This window comes from Danio rerio, chromosome 20, assembly GCF_052040795.2.
Source record: "Danio rerio strain M-AB ecotype USA chromosome 20, GRCz13ab, whole genome shotgun sequence".
NCBI classification, from domain to species: Eukaryota; Metazoa; Chordata; class Actinopteri; order Cypriniformes; family Danionidae; genus Danio; species Danio rerio.
The window spans coordinates 9,894,367-9,918,228 of NC_141040.1; the positions used below are offsets into that span (position 1 = coordinate 9,894,367).

The 23,862-nt window shown below is 35.2% G+C and overlaps 2 protein-coding genes across 6 annotated transcripts in view; one reads left to right on the plus strand and one right to left on the minus strand.

The window, feature by feature from the left end:
• The first annotated feature begins 8,460 nt into the window (after nucleotides 1-8,460).
• On the plus strand, nucleotides 8,461-19,866 carry psmc6 (proteasome 26S subunit, ATPase 6). Of its 3 annotated transcripts, none has more exons than XR_015517455.1 (14): nucleotides 8,461-8,578; nucleotides 8,951-9,030; nucleotides 9,135-9,174; nucleotides 9,260-9,312; nucleotides 11,162-11,229; nucleotides 11,349-11,463; nucleotides 12,168-12,255; nucleotides 13,161-13,222; nucleotides 13,340-13,463; nucleotides 13,557-13,618; nucleotides 13,929-14,049; nucleotides 14,132-14,212; nucleotides 14,290-15,233; nucleotides 15,740-17,047. XR_015517455.1 is itself a non-coding variant. In NM_001003832.1 (14 exon segments), coding segments are annotated over 14 exon segments (1,170 nt in total). In that variant the 5' UTR covers nucleotides 8,471-8,493; the 3' UTR covers nucleotides 19,519-19,866.
• A 56-nt stretch (nucleotides 19,867-19,922) lies between these two features.
• Nucleotides 19,923-23,862, minus strand: part of cgrrf1 (cell growth regulator with ring finger domain 1) — a 50,573-nt gene continuing 46,633 nt past the window's right edge. Inside the window, exons 2-6 of one of the 3 annotated variants that reach the window (XM_087297846.2) lie at nucleotides 23,410-23,546; nucleotides 22,712-22,889; nucleotides 20,906-21,046; nucleotides 20,715-20,822; nucleotides 19,923-20,510 (exon numbers count right to left, since the gene is read on the minus strand). In XM_087297846.2, coding sequence (XP_087153972.1) covers nucleotides 20,172-20,510; nucleotides 20,715-20,822; nucleotides 20,906-21,016 — 558 coding nt within the window. In that variant the 5' untranslated portion in view covers nucleotides 21,017-21,046; nucleotides 22,712-22,889; nucleotides 23,410-23,546 and the 3' untranslated portion in view covers nucleotides 19,923-20,171. Of the gene's footprint in view, nucleotides 20,511-20,714; nucleotides 20,823-20,905; nucleotides 21,054-22,711; nucleotides 22,890-23,409; nucleotides 23,547-23,862 lie in introns of all 3 variants that reach the window. The other 2 variants (XM_087297845.2, NM_001045257.1) reach the window with 2 other exon arrangements.

Here is a 23,862-nt window from a genome sequence, read left to right on the forward strand (position 1 = left end):
TTTCAAGACGATACTCGAAACCTAAGGGTTTGCTTACTGGCAAATGATTTTGCTTGTTTTTTTTGGGTTTTTTTGTTTTTCTTTTTAGGGGTTTTCATCTTTATTATGATAGGTCAGAGATTTCAGCCAGGAAAGCATTGGGAGCAGAGAAAGGGGAAGGATTGGCAAAGGACCTCAAGCCAGGAATCGAACTCGGGCCAACATGAACACGTCTGTGCTATATGTCAGCGCACAGTACCACAAGGCCAGGTGTGGCCAACCCTGTTCCTGGAGAGCCACCTTCCTACAGATTTCAGTTGCTTCCCATATCAAACACACCTGAACCAATAAATTAGGACCTAAACACCACGTGATAATTACAGGCAGGTGTGTTTGATATGGGTTGCAACTGAAATCTGCAGGAAGGTGGCTCTTCAGGAACAGGGTTGGCCAACCCTGCAATAGGCTATTGACACCAATGATTTTGCTTGCTTAAAAAAAAATAATAATAATAAAAAACACAAAATGTTGACACATTATTTCTCAAAACAAGACAATATTTTTGTTGCTTGTCTAGAAAATATTTCTTGATTTAAGAATTGTTTGATCTTTGGACTAGAAACAAGACTATCTGAACAAGAAAAGCTTTTATTTTACAGTGTGGGAGTATAGGAAATTGTTCTAAACTGTATGAATGAATCATACAAATGAATAGAGCTACAAATTAGTTAGTTTAGTTTGTTAGTTAGTTTATACAATATTTTTTTAAACACAATGTTACCCAAAGTGCTAAACACAATCAATAATAAATAAGTTAAAACCTATCCCATACATAACAATTAAAACATAAGGCAAACCCCTCAACATTAAAAAGTCTCAAATGGTAAAGAACAAAGATGGAGTTTCAGACGCTGTTTAAAAACAGGTAGAGTTGGAGCGTGTCTGATGTGGGGTGGAAGCCCATTCCAGAGTTTTGGGGCGATGACAGCAAAAGCCCGATCCCCACTTTGCTTACACCGGGACCTAGGTACCAAAAGAATAAACTGATCAGAAGACCTTAGTGACCACCCAGAATTATATTTATTTAGGAGGTCTGATAAGTAAGGTGGTGCCAGATCAAAATAATAGTGCCAGATTTAAAAACAAAAATTAATAGTTTAAAATCAATCCGTGACCTTACAGGCACCCAGACCAGAGACGAAAGAACTGGAGATATATGCTCATACTTGCAAGGCCCTATCAGAAGTCTCGCAGTTACATTTTGTACTAATTGCAATCTATTCAGGGCATTTTGACTAATACTCACATATAGAGAATTGCAATAGTCAAGTCTTCCCAAAATAAAAGCATGGATCACCTTCTTAAGGTCATTAAACAAAAGAGAAATGACTTCACTTTTGCCACAAGTTGTAAATGGACAAAACTGGATTTAACAACTGAATTTACTTGTTTGTTAAATTTAAGATCACGATCGCAATGAAACCCAAAGTTTCTTACAACAGGTTTTTGATAAGTTGATAGCTCACCAAAACCTAATAAATGCAAAGGGTTAGGATGGCCAAACCAGACCAGCTTTAGTTTTTTCTTCATTGAAATTTTAAAAATGTGATGACAGCCAGGTCTTAACCTCGATTAGACAAATCTTGCAAGGGAGTCAAGGCCATTTTTGTCATTACTTTTAAAAGGGATATAAATCTGATTGTCGTCAACATAAAAGTGAAAACCCACCCCATATTTACGAAAAATAGATCCTAAAGGTAAAATGTATAAATAAAATAAAATAGGTCCAAGAATAGACCCTTGCGGAATTAGCCACTAAATGAATAAGTCACAAATTACAGTGAGAGTTTGTTGGAGATGCCTCATCAAATCAAAAGTTCAGGATCAACACTGTTCATGTGCTGTATGGTAAAATTACATTTATTTACATTTAAAGGTTTAGCCATCTTTGAAAAATAAAAATAGAAAAAGCTTTAAACCATGTATCTGATGAGTCCCAAAACACACCTGCAGCCAATCAGCAGTAATGTTAGATGTGAGGTCCTTATACTTTTTTGCTTGGCTGCTTACAACTATCTTAAACTTTATCAGTCAAAGGTCTCTTAGTGCACAAATGTGCACCAGTTGAACTTTAGTTAGCAATTAATTGTAGTTACGCAGAGGCTGTGTTACTACACAATGACTCTGATTAAGTAACATTAGATGATGTTAACAGTTAATTACCATGTTGCTTTGATTTACCTAGAAAAAGATTGGAATATTATGTTGTCATGCTTGGGTTTAGGTTTTGAACCCAAATAACCAGACTCTAATATATAAATTTAGTCATGAAACAATTTGACAATGATGGCAAAAGATGACAATTTGTTGATCATGATCTTTCATGTCCAAAACATAATCGCCACTATACCCCTATAGACTATTCATTCATTTTCTTGTTGGCTTAGTCCCTTTATTAATCCAAGGTCGCCACAGCAGAATGAACCGCTAACTAATCCAGCAAGTTTTTACGCAGCGGATGCCCTTCCAGCTGCAACCCATCTCTGGGAAACATCCACACACACATTCACACACACTTATACCCTAGTAGAGAATATAGCTTACAATTCACCTGTACCGCATGTCTTTGGACCGTGGGGGAAACCGGAGCACCCGGAGGAAACCCACGCGAAGGCAGGGATAACATGCAAACTCCACACAGAAACGGCAACTGAGCCAAGGTTTGAACCAGCAATCCAGCGACCTTTTTGCTGTGAGGCGAAAGCACACCTACTGCGCCACTGCCTCACCCTCTATACACTTATATAAAGTCTAAATAAACTGTAAAGTCTGTCCCTCAGATATTCAATTCAATTCAATTCAGCTTTATTTGTATAGCGCTTTTACAATGTAAATTGTGTCAAAGCAGCTTCACATAAATGGTCATAGTAACTGGAACAGTGTGGTTCAGGTTTTAGTGTTTAAGTTCAGTTCAGTTCAGTTTAGCTCAGTTCAGTGTGATTTAATCATTACTGAGAGTTCAAACACTGAAGAGCAAATTCATCGATGCGTACTGTAGCTCTACCAATCCTGAACCATGCGAGGCAGTGGGGACAGCGGAGAGGGGAAAAAAAACTTCACCTGATGGGAGTGAAGAAAAAAACCTTGAGAGAACCAGACTCAAACCTTGAGAGAACCAGACTCGATATGATTGGTTGATTGGAATGTTGTTCCAGGATCAACTAAGATGTTGAACTTGTTGCACTGGTAAAAAAAAAAAGTTCTTCCTGCTTTACCCTCCTCATTAAACAGTGTTTCTAAATGCATTTAAACTACATCAGATGACTTTGTATCTTGTGCTGTGAATTTTGTTGATTTTCATTTCATTTCATGCCGAATACGTTTAAGTGAATAAAGGCCTCGGTAAAGGCAAGAATGCCCTGGAAATTAATTTTAGGGGACAAATGTTTATTTTATTGTTACAAATATGACAGAACACTGATGAGAGTGTAAAATACACCACTGGACACTGGAACCAAAATGTTTGAATTGGCTCTGCTGGTCATAACCAAGTATAATTTAATTCATTTTTGTTTCTAGAGCACTTTAACAATGTAGATGTTGCATAAAACAGCTATGTTGCATAAAACAGCTATGCCAAAGCAGCTTGGCATAGAATATTTTAGTAAATTGACATTGAAACTGTGTCAGTCTTCAGAGTTGAAGTGTAGTTTAGTTCAGTTCAGTGTGGTTTAATTTTTCACTGCTGAAAGTCCAAATACTAAAAAGAAAATCCATTGATCCATCAATAATACAATTGGGTGGAAGCATTCAGCCTATGTAGCCTATGCTACGAAATTAGTAGTGTTATTTTAACTCTAACAGAGTTAAAAGTCAACTCCAAATGAGTGAACATATTGCTTATTGTCAGAGTTAATATAGTTACTTGTACAACACTTTGTTCCTTGACACTAGTGTAGAGTTAAAATTATTCCCTTTAAAATATATATGATTTAACTCTGTATATTTTAATTCTAGTAAATTTACAATACTCCTGATTGTTAAAATAGATTACATCAGATAATTTTCCAAGAATGATAGAAAAATAATATCAATTACAATTATGTTATTAATCAGTTTATTAACAAAACATCATAACACTTCGCAGCACATTTATTTTATACTTCATTTTAAACAATGAAAACAGTTCTGCATTAAAAACAAAGTATTCTGTGACATAATAATATACTTTTTAATGTAAGGGAAAATCCATGGCTGGAAATCAAAAAACATTCAAAGAAGACTAATCGATTCTGATTTGATAGACCAATAATTTTAAAACAAATTATCAGTTAGATGTTGCATGGATGTTTATTTCTTTTCAGATAACTATTTTAAACTTGCACATATGAATAACTAATTTACCTTGCTGTATTTTGTGTGTTCGTGCCACACAAAAGAACAGAAATTTGGAATGACATGACACATTTTTGTTGTGTGAAACTTTGCTTTTAAGTTCTTACAGTAAACACTGCTCTCTGTGGACAAGATATGTGGTCAGATGCTCTCTGAGGAAGTGGCAAAAGCTGCAGAATCATGCCCACGTTTTGAACACTTGTGAATTAGTCTTCAACATCAGTTTTCAGTTATTGTAACCCTGTTTACTTCATTTGTACTTTCCATTCCTATTAATCATGTTTTAGAAATCCTAAATCCTAAATGCGAACCACACATTATGCACATTATGTGTGCTCATATTGTAGTGGAATGTTAGCAAAGTACTTATAATTTATATATATATATATATATTATAATTTATCAAACAAAAAACTCAGATGTGACTGCAACTATAGTTTCTCTTTTCAGTTCAAATGTCTGTACTGCCTCTGTGTGGTTAAACTGCTGTATTGCACTTGACTGCTTGAACTCATTTGACTGTTTGTAGTTTATAGGCAGAAAATGAAAGTTTTTTTTAATTTACTGTAATTCCTCCCAGGAACTTTCTTCGTTTTAATAATAGGACTTTTAATAAGATTTAATAAGACCTTATTAAATTATATAATCTTCAAGGATTAATTAACCTACTAAGAAACCATGCTCCAAACAAGCATTCTTTTAAACAAAGCAATTATGAGTTTATTTCAAAAGCAAAGCTGAGAAAAAAAAAAGACCATCGGAAATTAAATGTTAAGTCCGTGTAAAAAAGTATCAATTACAACATTAAAACTTTAATTCGACCTCTGAAAGTATCGCCAGGAGACAAATTTGTTTTTTATTTATCCTCAAAGTATACCAGTATAGCAGAAGCCATTGATTTACATTTAATGAATCACCAAAAACCACAATTCAATTAAAAAATGTTGAAAAAAAGTCACCTATCTTGGATGTTTTGAGGCATAACCTAAATGTAGAGCAGTTTAAAATTGTTGTGGGAAAAAATCAGCTTTTTTATTTTTTTATTTTTACCTTTGTATAAAAAAGTGGCATATCCTAATTCATACCCTTTGCAAACAAACTCAGTCTATGGGAAAATCCAAAGTTCCATATCCTATTTTATAAGACCATATCTAAATGTTCCAGTGATTAAAGTGCGAAGTATAATTAACTATTACAAGACTTTCCGCATTGTTGAAAACCTTCGAAGAGGTGGTCAGAAGCCAAAAGTGACACCTGTGCTGGCCAGTAAGGTAATACCTACTAATCACGGTATATGGCACTATGAAAAGGGAGCAATACATCAAAATCCTCAACAGCAGCATCAGGCAGTCTGCAAAAAAAATAAAAATAAGAATAATAAACGTGGCCTTGAGAACCAGTGGACATTTCAGCACGACAACAACCAAAATCATACAGCAAACGTATGAAAAATGGCTAGCAGACAAAGATATTAACCTTTTAAAGTGACCCAGCCAGAGTCCTGACTTAAATCCAATTGAGAACAGTGGATGGAGCTAAAAATCAGGGTAAAGAAGACCCTTCAGCCTAATAAAGTTGGAGCTCATCGCTAAAGATGAATAGGAAAACATAGCAATGGAGACATACCAAAAGCTGATGGGTAATTATTGGAAGCGTTTGATTGCTGTAATAGCCAAAGGCTTTTCTGTTGTTTATTGAGAATTGTTTTGTACATGCCACCTTTTTTCAAATGTAATTAAAAGCTGAGAAATATTTTTTATTTTCCATCAGGCTCCCTGAAAAACAACCATAATGGCAATTTTTTTTTAACCATTATGACTTTCATAATGAATCACATTACGGCCTTGAATTCCTTGACTTTCTGAGTTTTTTGTGACAGTCAGTTTTTTTTTATTTTTTTTATGGCAATCATAAAAATGAATTAAAAGTTGATTATTACACTGATTAGCGTTTTTCCCATTAAAAAAAAACAAAAAAAGTTTATTTAAGTTTAGTGATTTCGAATGTGTCCTGGTGGGCATTTACCATGGGTATCATGCTTGCATATTGCGCTGTTGTCTCTAATGGCAATGTGTACTGATGGTAAATGTGCACCCTGTCCTGATGTGGGAGAAAATACATGAACAAATGAATGAAGTAATTTCTACAGTTTTTTGAACATGAAAGTGTTTATTGAGCTTTGTATGATTACTGTTGAACCACTGAAGTCACGCAGAATGTTTTGGTCTGAATGTTTCAGTGTCAATGAGGGGAAATTTTGTGTTCTGAAGATGAACATAAAGTGGCTAAATAATAACATGTTTTTTTTCTTTTTGGGTGAACTAATCTTTTTAAAAAAAAGTTCTGTAAAGGCTTAGAATTTTTTGTCAATTAATTTCAGTGGTTCCCAATTTTCCAAACATCAACCAATTTTTTTTTTATTGAAGTAAACTGTGTGGCTTGAAACTGTTCTTTCAATTAAAAGTGTGTCAAAAAATAAAAAAAAGGCAACTGCAACAATCAAGAGTGGAGACTGGACAGGGGACAAAACATGGTGTTTGTTGTAAAAGTTGTGTATAAGCAGTGTTGCTAACTATTTACAATTAAAAGTAGTTAAAGCCTGCCTGAAAAGTAGCTAAATGTTGCCGGGTAACGTCATACACTAATTTGCAAATCAGTGATGTCATCATGAAGTATCTGACAAGCTTAAACCTGTCATGTCTACTCTCTCTGAGGTGCCGTGTATTATATTATATTAAAACATTACATCCAGATGCACAATAAATAGATTCTTATTTACATATCACTTTGCATGATAATGTCATTGCGTAATCACAACTCAAAACAAACAACTTTATATAGTATACAAAATAATTAATGTTTTCTCAAATTGACTGGCCATCTCAGAAAAAACATTATTTGAAATTCGTCCATTTAGATGTGTATGAAAAATATAGTAAACTACATTTGGAACAACAATATGGACTATTTGTAAATTGTCTTTTCGGCTTAGTCCCTTTATTAATCTGGGGTTACCTCAGTGGAATGAACTGCCAGCTTATCCAGCATGTTTTTATGCAGCGTATGCCCTTTCAGCCACAACCCATCACTGGGAAACAACCATACACACTCATACACTATGGAAAATTTAGCCTGTACTCAATTCACCTGTACAACATGTCTTTGGACTGCAGGTGAAACCAGAGCACCTGGAGGACACCCACGTGAACACAGGGAGAACATGCAAACTCCACACAGAAACGCCAACTGACCCAGCCGACGCTCGAACCAGTGACCTTCTTGCTGTGAGGCGACAGCACTACCTACTGCGCCACTGTGTCACCAAAAGTAATACAATTATTATTTTTTGTATAACACTGATAGCGAACAGTTACATTCTTTTAAACAATCACAGCTTGTGTACTTACTCTTTTTAACTTATGAAATTAACACATTTGTGAAAGTGACAACAATTATAGTACTATTGCATTTTGCCACCTAAATTACCAACATTTATACATGTTAACAAATATCTTTAAATTAACAGTTATGAAAAACAATCTGAGCTAGCAATTTACTCTACTGAGTGAAGCCTGCAGCCACTGCTCCTTTGAGTCACTGTTTAAAAAAATGCTAAAAGTAGACAAATGAATGTTAAAAATTGCTACATTTGTTGCTAGTTGCTTTTCGAAGAAAAAAAAAGTTGCTAGGGTAGTATGAAGAGTTGCAAAATCTAGCTACACACTTGCTAAATTGGCAAAACTTTGTATAACCACAGAGCATAGAATCACCAAGAGGTGACATTCTAGTACAACTCGGTAAACAGCCACTAGATGACGCGGCGGCCATTTTGGAATAAAAACTCCAATAGAACAACAGCAAATTATGTCTGTAAAATAAACTATTTAAAGTGCTGATGATTGTCATAGTAAGTGTTGTATTGTCGTTTTTCGGGTTGTATCTCAGCTTTAATGTGCTTTTTAAATAAATCATTGAAAAACAAATCAGCTTTTTGCCGCCTGAACTTAACACTGTATCGCGCTGTTCGTCCAGCAGGGAGCGCTGACGCGCCTCGGTTTGGTTTGTGACGCGCTACTATTAAACATCACGAAGAAGCGCGAGAGCGAAGCGGCAGTGAACATGGCGGAAAACAGGGAGAAAGGTTTACAAGACTACAGAAAGAAATTACTGGAGCATAAAGAGATTGACGGGCGCCTCAAAGAGTGTAAGTTCGATGTTTTTCTGTTCACGTCAGACTGTCATTGAGCAGTTTGACATCTTCATAGGCTGTTGTTTGCGTTATCTCAGCAGCCTGTACTGTAAGTCGCTTTGTCATGCAGTGCTGAAATCAATTAGCCGCTAATGGTAACAGCTGAAATAATTCGTAGATCCCCTTTAAATTCATAATTAGAGACACACAACATGATTATACGTATCTCCCGATCTGAAAACATCATATATTTTAAAAAAGAGCCTTCAATACAGCTGTTTTCCAGTATCATGCTATCTCACGATAACATTTAGCATCTCTGACACATGAAGCTGATGGAAGTTGAACATAATGTTTGCACATGTAAATAAACGCTCTGTGTTGCAGTGAGAGAGCAGCTGAAGGAGCTCACTAAACAATATGAGAAGTCTGAGAATGACCTGAAGGCTTTACAGAGTGTGGGGCAGGTAAGATCTGCTCTGTAAATCATTGTTTTTCTTTTTTCCACATTAGGGATTTGACCATATCAGTGCTTTATAACGTTATTTAAATTGTTGCATTGTCTTTGTAGATTGTCGGTGAAGTGCTGAAACAGCTGACTGAGGAGAAATGTAAGGCTAGATTCTCTTTATTGAGCTGTAGATAATTATAGTTTGTGTCTATCTGTTCATTGTTTAATGTATTCTTCTTTTGCAGTTATTGTTAAAGCAACTAATGGACCACGATATGTGGTTGGATGTCGCAGACAGGTGAGCATATACATGCATATGCGCACACATACAGTTTCAGTTAAAAGTTTTGAAAATTACTTTTTTGTTACACTCATATTAAGTTTTCACTAATAATGCTGAAAATTCCAGTGAAATTCCAGAAAAAAATACATTTTAAATCATGTCCCACAAAAATAAACTGTTAAGCTATTACAAGTTTTTTAATCTTTTACAATATTAGTTTATTGTATTGATGGTCGGATAGATCCATTGTTTTTCCAGCGAAAAATCCATATGCAGATTAGGATTTTCAATATTAAAAAAAGTAATAACAATTCTAAACGTGTGTGTGTGTGTGTGTGTGTGTGTGTGTGTGTGTGTGTGTGTGTGTGTGTGTGTGTGTGTGTGTGTGTGTGTGTGTGCGCGTGTGTGCGCGTGTGTGTGTGAGTGAGTAAAGGTAATTTTAGAAAGAAAGAAATAAAGTAATCTCAACAGAGAATTTATTACACTTAACGTTTAGGTCCAGTCAACAAAGAGACATGTTTAGCTGTATGTGTAAAACCTTTGTATTATATTGCTGTTTCGTCAAGACTGATCTGGGCTCTCATTTATAAATATGATGACGCACAAAACAGGGGCGGAAATGTGCGCACGCCACTTCTCATGCAAAAGTACTGATCTATATTAACTTATTTACCTTAAGTAAAAATATTTAAGTAAAATACTGACCTTAATGAACCACTTTAAATCATAATTTGAGCCATAATAATTTAACAAATAATTAAAAATTTTATTCTAAAAGTATTCTGGTGTGAATTCACTTTTAGAAAGGTTTCTATGCAAATTTAGACTATTTTTTAAATTTATTTATTTATTTTTTTTAAAGTACCAAAGTGGATAAATGTCAAAACCAGTTTGTTTACCATGAATGTCTTTATTAATAAATACATTAAAAAAAAAAAAAAAAAAAAAAAAAATATATATATATATATATATATATATATATACATACATACATACATACATACATACATACATACATACATACATGCATACATACATACATACATGCATGCATGCATAGCTGTTGCTTAATATTTTCATTGGCTAAACTTACAAATACAATTTTGTGTCTAAAATATAACACTACAATAACTTACTATGTTCTGAACTGTTGTATAAAATCAATGTCATGTTTGTATTTTCAATAAAAGAAGCCTGTGTTTGATATTGAACTTAATATTGAAAAAAAAGACAAATGCTCTTAAAATTAAAATGTGAAAGTATCAAAATAAAACTTGTAAACACAACAGTATCTTGTAGAGAGATACTTGTAGAGCTAAATAAAACCTAGATTTTTTTTTTCAGTTTGATATTTAAGTATGTTTTATATAGCTCATAATTGAGGAGATTTGCTTTTTTAAGTTGGAGGTCTAAACTAAAAATACCATGCAGCTTGGTGCAGTCTTTTGATTTTTAAATGTCAAAAGTATGATGGAAAATCTTTGAGAATGTAAAAACTGTTAATCTAGATGAATGAGATCTTGTATAACTGCAAAGCAGATTAATTAGAGTTACATTAAATAAATATAAATGTTATCAGTCTACATCTTACATTAATATGTATTTAGTTTTAATAGTGGACAATCAGGGAGACATGAGTTGTTTTCAGTCCAGTAAGGACTGAAAGGATCATTAACAGCCTAAAAGTTATGCTCATGTTTGATAAAAAAACATTAGTTTAAAGTGGATTTGTTTTGTAATTGGGTACAGTAAGCTGTATAAAGATGGTAATAATAATGATAATGATGACAATAATAATAAGTATAATGTGTGTGATTTTTAAAAACCTATGTCTCATTATGTGCTCATATTTTCTTGTTTTTAGCTGGATAAATCCAAGCTGAAGCCTGGCACTAGAGTGGCTCTGGACATGACAACTCTCACTATCATGAGGTAAGAGTCTCTCTGCTCTTTGGGCATAAACGATCATCATTTAATGTTCAGATCTTTTTATTTTTATTTATTTATTTATTTTACACAATAACCTTATTTCTAAACACTTCTTTTTAAAGGTATTTGCCTCGTGAGGTGGATCCTCTAGTGTACAACATGTCCCATGAAGACCCTGGTAGCGTTTCATACTCTGAGATTGGTGGACTGTCTGAGCAGATTCGTGAGCTGAGAGAGGTCAGAAACACAATAACCTAATACATGGTTGTTTAAAAGTTTGGGGTGGAAGGACGTATTTTAGCTTGGGAAATTATTTCATGGTTATAAATGCTGAATTTATTGACTCATAAATGGATGAATTTTACAATGTCCTATATACCGTATAGGGCTCTATATATCATCCCTGTATATAGTCACCTACTGTGTACTATGCAAGGGTATTCTTATTTAGTTTTCACCAAAAATGTAATGTTCATATGCATGACATCTGAATACTTTTTTTTAATATACATTTTTTAAATTAATTTGAGTAATATTGTTGTACAACATGCAAATGTTTTGATATTATGTACAATACAATTTGTAAAGTGATATTTTCTGCCCTTTATTGGGTATATTATATGAGGAAACTGCTGTAGCTTTGTTTACCAAACAAGGGGTTTTTGATTGCTATTTTTTTTTTATGTGTTGGGTTTTCAGCTCTTACACTAATTGGTCTGCATAAATCCACAGATTTAAAAAAAAAAGGCTGTGCTAGATGCAGATTCTGTCTGGCCCTATTTATTAGCTTATTATTTTATTTATAACCTTGTGTTATTAAGATCATCTATAAATCATACATCCTAATGTTCTGATTGATCACATTTGTGAGGAAAATGTTTAAATATCATGCATGCATTACAGTGTGAATGCAGCTATTAATTTGTTGATCATTTTTGCAGGTGATTGAGCTTCCTCTGACCAATCCTGAGCTGTTCCAAAGGGTGGGCATTATTCCTCCCAAAGGCTGCCTGCTCTACGGACCTCCAGGTCAGTCACACTACGGCCACCCCTGGGTAAATTCTGGCCACCCCAATAGGATTTTGTTGTTGATATAATGAACTAATATTCATGCAAAAGATTTATTTAAAATGATCTTAGCATATCACTCCAGTTTTTACATTGTTTTCTAGTAACATTTAGCATTGATTTCTGTTGTTTATTTAGAATAATTGTATATTAATATTAATTGTATTTATTTAGAATAAATATAAATAAATTGTTATATTTATTGAAAAATAAATTTAACTATTTAAGGGTGGTGGGGTGTGTATGGGTTGGTTCTCCCAAGGTGTCATTTAAACTAGAACCACCACTGGCCTCTGTTGACAGCAAGCACGCACCTTCAATAGACAGCAATGGCAATTTAATATTTACCTTAAGGTTCATCAATAGAAGAAGCTGCATTAATAAAGTGGCTCAAAAAGGAATATGGATAAAGGATATTATTATATAGTAATGCCTATTGTTCAGTTTGTTTGTTTTATTAATTAACTCCTTAATCTTCATTAATTTTAGACATGGCATGTACTGTATGCTGTACAATAAATGTATGTGAAAAGTTATTTATATATGAAGTGTTTTTAAATTAAATATTGATTTTTATTTGGTTTGCACATGTGCTTGCTTAATTATTAATAAAGGAATAAATAGCAATATTTCAAGAGTAATTAATTAAATGAATTAAAACCACATTATTTAATTTACCTGAAGCAAAAATATAACATCACACTGAATTCATTATTTTTTTTTTGTGTGCCACCCCAAAATTTGGTGTGGCCTTTTCTGGCCACCCCTAAAAAAATTTCTGGGGGCGCCACTGAGTCACACTTTACTAGACATTTCCATCACTTTAAGTGAGAGTTGCATGTAATGGTATTTAATTGTTTTTTAAGGCACTGGAAAGACTCTTCTTGCCAGAGCTGTGGCCAGTCAGTTGGACTGCAATTTCCTGAAGGTATGCTGATTTAGGTGCTGTAAATGAACTTGTGAGGTCATACCATTTAATGTGGCTCCGCTAGACATGGCAAATCTTAAAAGGTCATAGTGTTTAATAAAACATGTTGTTTGCCAGGTTGTGTCCAGCTCCATTGTTGACAAGTACATTGGTGAGAGTGCCAGACTCATCAGAGAGATGTTCAACTACGCTAGAGACCATCAGCCCTGCATCATCTTCATGGACGAGATTGATGCTATTGGTAATGCTTCTCATCACACTGTTCCAGTCTCTCTTATAAAAAGTAATGGCTGTTTTAAACTGATTTAACACAACACATTATTTGTTTTTGAAGGTGGACGTCGGTTTTCTGAAGGAACCTCAGCTGATAGAGAGATCCAGAGGACACTGATGGAGGTATGGTTTGGAGCTCTCTCTTCTTCTGGAATAAAATAAGGCTGCATGTCCACTGGAGTGTTTTTGCACTGTAGTAATGTGACCACTGTTCAAAAAAACGGTGATCTGTGATTTGTCGGTTAGCTCAAAAGTGACACTGATGACCATTGCATTTTTCAACTTGCAACGGCTGAAAACTGTTATTAAAAATGTAAATGTCCACTTATGCAGCCTAAATAAAATTGTAAATGCTTGCCTGTTATTGCACATTGATTTCTGTTGAACTTTACTATAATGATAATCATAATATTAAAAAAAAATTCTCTATTAGCTGCTGAATCAGATGGATGGATTCGACACTCTTCATAGAGTCAAGATGATCATGGCCACCAACCGGCCAGACACTTTAGATCCTGCCCTGCTGCGTCCTGGACGTCTGGACCGAAAAATTCGTATGTTTGCATTTTTACTATCCTTCACACATTCTGTCACTGTGGTTGGAAACTTGAATATTTTTTTTTATATGTACAACAGACATCGAGTTGCCCAATGAACAGGCTCGACTGGACATCCTGAAGATCCATTCTGGTCCAATAACCAAGCATGGAGATATAGGTGCGCATCCCAGACTTGCTAACATTTTTTTTTTTCTAGGAATGGCTTTTCCTCTCTCATCACAATTTCTTTTTCAGATTATGAAGCCATTGTCAAGCTTTCAGATGGCTTTAATGGAGCAGATTTGAGGAATGTGTGCACTGAAGCTGGTGAGAAACATCACACTTTGTGTTTGTCTTAACACACTTGCCTTGAAATGACAAACGAATCTCTGTAAAAATGTTTAACTCCTGCTTTCTTCGAAACGCTAATTTTCTGCTCATTTTATATAACAGGCGAATGCATTGTACATTCCTTATTCGTGTTAACCAGTGGTGGAAAGAGTACTGAAAAATCATACTTAAGTAAAAGTACCATTACTTGCCTAATAATGTAGTGCAAGTAAGTAAAAGTATCTGTTGTAAATATTACTCAAAAGTATGAGTAAAAAGTAGACCTTTTAAAAGTACTCGAGTAGAGAGTATTACGCTGTATGACATTAGTATTACGTTTTCATGTAATTTGTACATGTGTGTGTGTGTGTGTAAACGTAACATTCTGTAGTGCATCGAGTTATTGTCCAGCAGACACACAACGTTAATTATTAATATTAGGTTAGAATTAGGCTGTGATGTCAGTTGACCAAAATTTAATGTCTAACTAGTGTCTAAGGACAATGTTATTTTGATGTCATTGATATTTGGTCAATTTTAGGGTGTTAGAATGTGACCATAATCCAACGTCGAATTAACATCTTAATCAAACATTATGTTGACGTCAGACGTTTATTCATCAGGTATGGCAACCAAAATCCAACATCTGATTGATATCATAGTGGTAACGTCCACACAACAACAAGCTGCTACATCATTAGACGTTGATATTTTGTTGATTTTAGGTTGGACATTAACGTTGGCCTGATGATAAGTTCTGATTTTCATTTCCAAACAAAATGCAACATGTGGACGTCTTGTGTCTCTGAGCTACTTAAGGCCATTTCGGTCATCAAACTGTAATCATCCGTCATCTTCTCATCAGTGACGTGCATCTAAACAGTCTCTGGGTCAATGCGTGTAAAGATTTTGGACATCTTTTCGGACACTTTTAATGCTTCCAAACAGTTTGCTGCAATTATAAATCTCCCATGTCTTGAGGTAGTTTATTATGATGTGATTTACCTTCTATTTGTGATTTGATTGGACAGGAATCACAGGACTGATTTTTCTAATCTTCATTGACAGAAAAATTAAACTGCAGGTTGAAGGAAAGTAGTGGAGTAAAAGTACCGATACAGCACTAAAAATGTACTCAAGGAAAAGTAAAAGTACACGTTTTTAAAGGGCCTTGAAACCTCCCATTTCAGCAGGGTGTTTACACACCTCTAGTTTAAAAAAAGTCAGGAAAGGGGATGTGTCTAGCTCTGTTTGGGTGGGAGTGTCGGTGGAGGGAAAAGGGGAAGGATTTGAATAAAAATGGGATTTCCCATTTGGGCACGTGCTGATTTTTACATAGGAAAAACAAACACAGACACCCAGAGGAGAAAGACAGTGACTGTTTAATGACAGTGAAATGTTTGATACAGCACGTTGTATAAGAGAAAAAACTGCATTTCTCGGTAACACAGATGCATTCCGTAGGTTAGAAAGCCGTGTGTGTGTAGACTATCCTGTCACAAAATGCGGCGAAAATTAAACAGGACAGTCAGTAATAGTTTGCTTGCAGTGTTCACATGTTTACACTCGGAGAGCAGCATTTATATCAGATCTTTCAGTCCATAATATTGTAGTGATATTAACGTAAACTGAGTTACTTAGAAATCATTTTGACTAAGGTCTGTCTTTAAACACTGAAAGAGTAATGCTGACCATACGAATTATAACTTTGCCATCTGAATAAACAAAGAAAGGGATGAGTGCGCACACTTACCACATCTGTAGAGACAGAACAATCAACACATACTGGAGTCGCATTTTTTTTTAAAGGATATGAGCAGCAAATCCGGATTTCACCATTTCCCGATGCGAAAAGCTCTTGAGTGAAAAATGTTCCGTACAAACGTATTTCTGCTGCGTATCGCTTGCACTGTAATCCACACAAGAGTCCAATTGTGCTCTCATAGCGGGAAAATTAAAACAAACCCTTCATTGCAGCACATTATAAAAGCAACACTGATGACCCATATTTTAAAACAATTCATCTTTTGGCAACACAAGGTGTCGTCTCTCTGCCGTCTGAACACTGTTTTAGGTACAGTGTTCAAAGCTAGCATGCATATTAATGAAGTTGCAACACATACACAATAGAGCGTGCTGGTTGTTTTGAGCCAAGTCTTACTCATGAATGAATGCAGCACACTCAGAGACGTAATAAAGTACTACCAGGCACAGAAGTCCAATCTACATGCTGGAATACACGCTAAGATCTCATGGCTGCGACGCAGCTTCAAAAATTCTTTTTAAACCAAAAGTACGAATTTGCTCAAAATAACGCAAAAACAACCAATTTTCACTATTTAGTGAAATATGTGTCCCACACTGCTAAAAACACTATTAGGACACACATATACGACTGTCAACAGCTCAAAAAATGTGTTTTGGTGTTTCGTGACCCTTTAAAACTACTTAGTAAAATACAGTTCCTGAGAATAACTTTTGAGTATTTGTAATTGGCTATCTTGCACCACTGGTGTTAACCGATTGAAATGCATGTCTTTTTGCAAATTTGTATTGGCTTTGAATGTAATGTACTCTCGCTAGTCAGTTCATAAATTACTTATGCCACAACTTTGATACATCCATAGATGACAAATATCGCACATTGCTATAAGCCACAATACAGAACAAACCATTGGTTACTTAATTTGTTGTACTGTGACTTTTTTTTACTATCCACCTTATTTTCCATGTAAGAGCATCTGGTCTCATTCAGTTCTATTGATTTTTAGCTGTACAAAACTGCTTGTCTTGATGCAAACTTGTATTATTTTAATGTTTCGTCGTAAACGCACTGCTTTGAAGCACAAGTAAGTTTGACCGTTTACTGTATTATTTGTTATTCTAGTCATTTACCCATAGCAGAAGTCTAACACGTTGACAGAAAAGAGCTTACTTCCACATTGTAAAATATGTATTTACCGTGTACATATTTACAGATATGCATATTTAATTCTATGAAATAAAAGGTAATAAGAGACATATAGAGACGTGACGTATTTTAAACCGTGAAATGCGCAACCGCCTGAGAGGTGACAAACTTAATAGCAAGTGTAATATCATACCTAATGAATGCGGTGAAGATGTGGATCGAAGATATGTCTGTTAACCAAGATGAGCCAGTAACTGTGAAAAATGCCTGACTTGAGCAGGATTTTGAGCATCATTCTAGTGGTAAAATGTTTCTGAGCATTAATAATAATACTTTTTATTTATATTGCGCTTTTATCAAACTCAAAGCTCTAACATGATGTGTTATAAAGCTGTTATTGATGAAATAACTTCACATGAATCTGTGTGACGATGACGTATGCATTACTTCTAAACTAAAATGTCTGTTATTGTCACATTCTTAGTAGTATTTGCAGTGATCAATTTGTTGGCTGCATTTATTTAGCAGCAAAACTAGACTGGGTGTTAATGTTGCATTACTAACTAAGTAAAATAGTTGACAGTGCATTTGTTTTGCACTAAAATTATTGATTGGTAGGCCCACAAGGAATCAGCCGATCTGAGTAAATGTGTGTAAATTTAAAATTAATTAATTTTAGTAATTAATGTAAAATAATAATATAGTAATATTAAAATGTTGATTTGATTTGTTTGCAATACAGATTGTAAAGTTAATCCCTTCTGTCTTTTAGTAGATATATTTATGAGACTTGCTTTGTTTACCAAATAAGTGAATCTAATTAGATTTGCATTGTAAACAACAAATAAAAGTAAATAAAATATATTTTATTTATTTTTACATTTAAGTTTTTAGTTGTGATTACTCCTAAAATCATTCTGCATAAATCCGCAGATTTTTAACTAAATTCTCTGCAAAAATAGCAAACAATGTCCACAGATTCTGTCTGGCTCTAGTGCTTGGTAATGTTGCATTGCTTATGCAACGTGTTATGAGCTGTCAAGCAGCATGGGTATATATTTTAGAGCTGCACGATTTTGGCTTAAATGAGAATCGCAAGTTTTTACTTTTTTTATGCTTAAAGATCACGATTCTCACGACTCTGTAGATATAAAATAAAGCTTAATATGAGATTGTTTTTCTCAAACATATGGTAAAACAACAATATTAATATTATGTGTTGGTCTTATGGTTTCTATACATAATTATATTCTACTTATAATAATTCTGTTGTTGAATTATGTTTGAGATATAGCCTATGCTTGCAATCTGTCAGGGACAACATTATTAGACCATTTAATTCACTGGTAAAATCAACATTATATGGGCTGGATTATTTATACTGACACTGTAAACATTTATTTTCATGCACAACTGTGTGTTCGCTATGAAAGAATTATTTAAATGATATGCACGCTTTCAGTTTCATTTTTACTGCTAAGTGCTGTTCATACTTCGCGTGCGACTCTCAAACGATAACTCTGTGCTACCAACTGAATATTATTTATAACCTGTTACTCACAGCATATGCAGATTCTGTTGACTAAAGTAGACGCGCCCGCGTCTATCAATAAGTAGGGCGCGCGCCCGCACAGTTAGCAGCTCACGTCATGTGTGATTTTCCGGCCGCATATAAATCATTATATGAAGACAAAAATGACATTTTTTAGGTGAATTATACCTTAAAAATACAGTATGTGACTCTTTTAAAATTATTTGGAGGTGTCCATGTCGCTGAGCAACGCGTGCGAAACAATAAAAAGACTCTTCTTTCCTGAACTTGAAAATATGATTGGCAGAATTGTAGAAATGCAGGATTAAGATCGTCTAGGGGGTCGAATCGAGATCGCAATCTTTTTTTCGATTAATAGTGCAGCTCTAAAATATATATTTTCTGCAAATTGAAGTATGTTGCAAAACATTTGCATTTTGTGTTTTAGTGATTGTCACCAGCGACTAGTCAACTTGACTACGATAACATAAAAGTCGACCTCCAATAATCTAAAACGTTCAACCCCTAGTATAATATAGTGCTTGTAAAGGGTCTGATAAAGGTGTTTGACTGCTATCTATTTAATCTAACAGGTATGTTTGCCATCCGTGCGGACCATGAGTATGTGACCCAGGAGGATTTCATGAAAGCTGTGAGGAAGGTGGCCGACTCGAAGAAGCTGGAGTCCAAACTCGACTACAAGCCTGTATAAAACCATACACAATTATTTTGTGCAGATTATAAATGTGAGGGGTTTTTGGTCAGTAATCTATATACTGTCCATGGACATAAAACTTTTTTCTAAAGTTACTGCAATGTTTTTTTTGAGAACATTTTGAAAGCATTCGGATGTTCAGTTTCCATCACTACCATCAAGCGACTTCAGTTATTCAGTTAAAGCATTGTTTAGCCCCCCCAGTTTGATACAAAGCTTTACCTGTTGGCCAAGTATGTGGATCTGTAAAATCATTCGGCTCTTTAGCATTCTGTGTGATCAGTTGTATAAACTGTGTTTGCCTGGCCTGCTTCTTTCCACATCATTTAAGAAATAAATAATAAAACAAACCTCATGTTGTTCTCATTTGCTGAGAAAAAATGCACGATTACACACTGAAATATATTTGTTAGTTTACCATATATATATTAAAAATAAATAAATAAACTATACAGCTTAAAATCTCTATCTTAAGCACATTTCACAAGCACACTCAGGTCAAAGAAGTCTAAAATTGAAATAACGCTAGAGATGTCCATACTTTCAGGTCAGCTGCCTGCATCTCTTTACAATATAGAGATGCTACAATGTTTCTTCTTCATGTTTATGCTTCCAAGCTAAGGCTTTTAATACTGCATCTTCACACAATTTCAATCGGTAAAATCCTCCTCATCTTCATCATCATTATGAGCAGGTCGGTTAGCCAGAGCAAATGATTCAAAGACAAACGCACGGCAGATCGGACAGTGCTGGAAGCGGCACACACAGCCGTCACATACACATGCGTGTCTGCATGGCAAAAGCACTCTGTTTATTGATGCATTCTGACACACCACACAGTCCCGCCCTTGAATATCAGGCCACTCCCCTTCTGAATCAGACTCCTCCCCCTTTTCACCTGAGCTTTCTGGCTGTAGCTCCGCCCCTTGAGTGCGAGAAGGTTCAGAGCTTCCAGATAAGTTGCTGTTGTCTGCTGACATGAATAGAGGCTGCGAAAAGAAAAGAGAATATTTTTGTGCACACAGTCTGGCTCTAGACATTTAATAAAGGCACATAATTATTAAACACTTCCATTTTGATTTAGGGACACAAGGTGAGGAAGGTTAAGTGTGATCAAAGTAAGCCTACAAAAGCCACAGCTCCCAGAAGAGCATTAAAAAAAAGATAGGAGTGTGAGTTTTATATATTTATACCTTCAGATCGTACAAGGTCCCGTGTGCTGTGAGCAGATACTGGAACAAGATTCTGGTGGAGAGCCTGTATTTGTCATCAGGAACGTGGATCACAGTCACACTAGATGCCTAGAATAACAAGTAAATGGTTAATAGAACACATTTCTTTAGTTCATATTGGGCAAATCTGATAAAGATTATGTGCTGTTTACAATGTTGTAGTTATCCCTGGTTTCCGGATGGGCTAGTGTCAGCACAGCCACCAATGGGTATCGATCCCGAGGAAGCAGCCCAAAATCTGTTACTTCAAGAGCTGGTGGCATCTGGGTGAAATATTCTTCCCTTTCTTCTTTCTGTACACTAACATGATGTTAAGGACAAAACCTGCAATTGTGTTCCATTATAGTTAGTTTTAATGTTGTATTCGTCACATGTTTTATCATGTGAGCATATATCCACAGTGTTGATTTTTATGCTCTGCTATTATTCTTATAACCACAAGGTTTTACTCATTTGTCAGCAATAATTTTTTTAATTAATTATTCAAAAATGTAACATTTTAAATTACCACTTTTTTTATTCTAAACACTGGGGAAAATAAGTATTGAGCACGTCACCAGTTTTCTCAGAAAACATATTTCTAAAGGTGCTGATTACTTGAAATGTTCACCGGATGTTGGTAAAATTAATGACATCTATATTTGCAAAGAAAATAAAACTAATTAGATTACAAATTATGTTGTGTGTAATAAAGAGAAATGACGCAGGGAAGAATTATTGAACACATGAAGAAAGGAAGATGTAGAAAGGCAGTGAAAGCCGAGACAGCAGCTGAAATATCTCAGTATTTCTTCAGCAAACCTCTGTTTGTCATTGTAAATTAATACTAATTGCTTCGGTCCAACATGTACATTATAAACATGCTGAAGATGAAACCAGGGTGGACATTACAGCAAGACAATGGACAGTCAAGGAAACTCAAATGATTTCAGAGAAAGAAAATCAGGCTGTAGAATGGCTCAGCCAATCACCTGACTTGAATCCAATAGCCGGCAGCTAGCTCTCTGCAACTTTCACATGGTCGCCCACTGAAGCTAAGCAGGGCTGCGCCCGGTCAGTACCTGGATGGGAGACCACATGGGAAAGCTAGGTTGCTGCCGGAAGTGGTGTTAGTGAGGCCAGCAGGGGGCGCCCAACCTGCGGTCTGTGTGGGTCCTAATGCCCCAGTATAGTGACGGGGACTCTATACTGCTCAGTGAGTGACTCTCTGTGGTCGTTAAAAATCCCAGGATGTCCTTCGAAAAAGAGTAGGGGTTTAACCCCGGCATCCTGGCCAAATCTGCCCACTGGCCTCTGTCCATCATGGCCTCCTAACCCTCCCCATATCATGATTGGCATATCATCACTCTGTCTCCTCTCCACCAATCAGCTGGTGTGTGGTGTGCGGTCTGGCGCAAAATGGCTGCCGTCGCGTCATCCAGGTGGATGCTGCACACTGGTGGTGGATGAGGAGATCCCCCCCATTGTGTAAAGCGCTTTGAGTGCCCAGAAAAGCGCTATATAAATGTAAGGAATTATTATTATTATTATTAATATAAAACACAAAATAAAGATGTGATTTAATAGATGAGAGCCACGGAACCATTAAGATTTTTACACTCGGTTAAGGTCTGTGGAAAAACTCACACCTGAGCAATGCATGTGACTTCATTCTCCATATTAGAGGCGTCTTTAAGTTGTGCTACTCCGTTGTTATTACCCATAACTTTTTTTCAGGTTTTTTTCTTTTTGTTTGTATTGTTCATTTTTTGTTTTTTACCAAAATCTGGTTTTATACAATGTCAACAGTTCCTTTAGAAATATTATTCCCAGGAGAAAAAAAAAAAAAAACATGACGTTCAATACTTATTTCCCCCCGACTATACATTATATACATTTTCAGGAAAGGTCAGAATAAACACATTTCATTTGTACATTAATATTGCAGAAAATGACCTAATTCTAAGTAAAAAGGATACTTGAATGTTTGGTGGTGACGGCAACACGACCCCAGAGCCTCTTGAAACAGTTCTGCAGTGTGGAACCGTAGCTCAAGCTGGTGACTCTGAAGGGCCGTCTGAAGAGCCTGGACTCCACAGCCCCAGAAACAGCTCAGGACACAGTCTTCAAGACAGCACGGCAGCAAACTCACACCCTCTGAGGAAAGACAGGAGCAATTTTAGCGTTATGGAGGTGACATTTGCAGTTAAAACTTGAAACATCACAGAGAACATATATGTTAACAGTATTTGAACACAGTATATGTTTTATATTTTAATCCAGGGAAATAAACGTGTTATGGATTGGAAAAAAAAAAAGAATTTAGAGTATCCAACATATTTTGTAGTAATTCTGTGAATTAAACTGCACAACCCAAAATAAATAGGTCTAATCCAAATAAAAAATAAATAAAAGTTGGCTCTCAATAGAACAAAAAAGGAAAAAAATGTAGATTTTTTATTTATCTTTTTTTTTTGCATTTATGGCAATTGTGTGACTTTAATACTTTAATTTAAATAAAATGGTTTTAAATCACTGACATAGATATTTTTACAGTATTGTAAAATACAAATATACACCAACAACATAATTTTGGTAAAAAAAAAACTACTTGGTTCATGGCAACATGGAAAGATTTCACTTATTTTAGATAATTTCAACATTTGCTGATTCTCACCGGTTACTGAAGCAGAAGTAGAGTTGACCTCCAAGGCGAAGGGATTGATCACCTGCACCATCTTCCTCTCAGGCACAGGAATGACAGATTCAGACTCATCTGAACTGCGCAAAATGACTGGAACATCAAACCCAAACCTTGACAGGAGAAACTAAAGTTAGTCAGACAGAGATTAAAGGGAGAGTTCACGCAGAAACTAAAATTCATCGTCATTTACTCACATTTCACTTTTTCAAAATTTGTTTCTTTCTTCTGTTGAACACAAAAGAAGATAATTTGAAGAATGCTGGAAACCTGCAACTGTTGTATACTATAGTATTTGTTTTTCCTATAATGGTTACACATTCTTAGCTTTCTTCATAATATCTTCTTTAGTGTTCAACAAATTAAAGAAACTCAAAAAGGTTTATAAGCACTTGAGAGTGATTACATAGTGAGTAAATGTTACTTTTG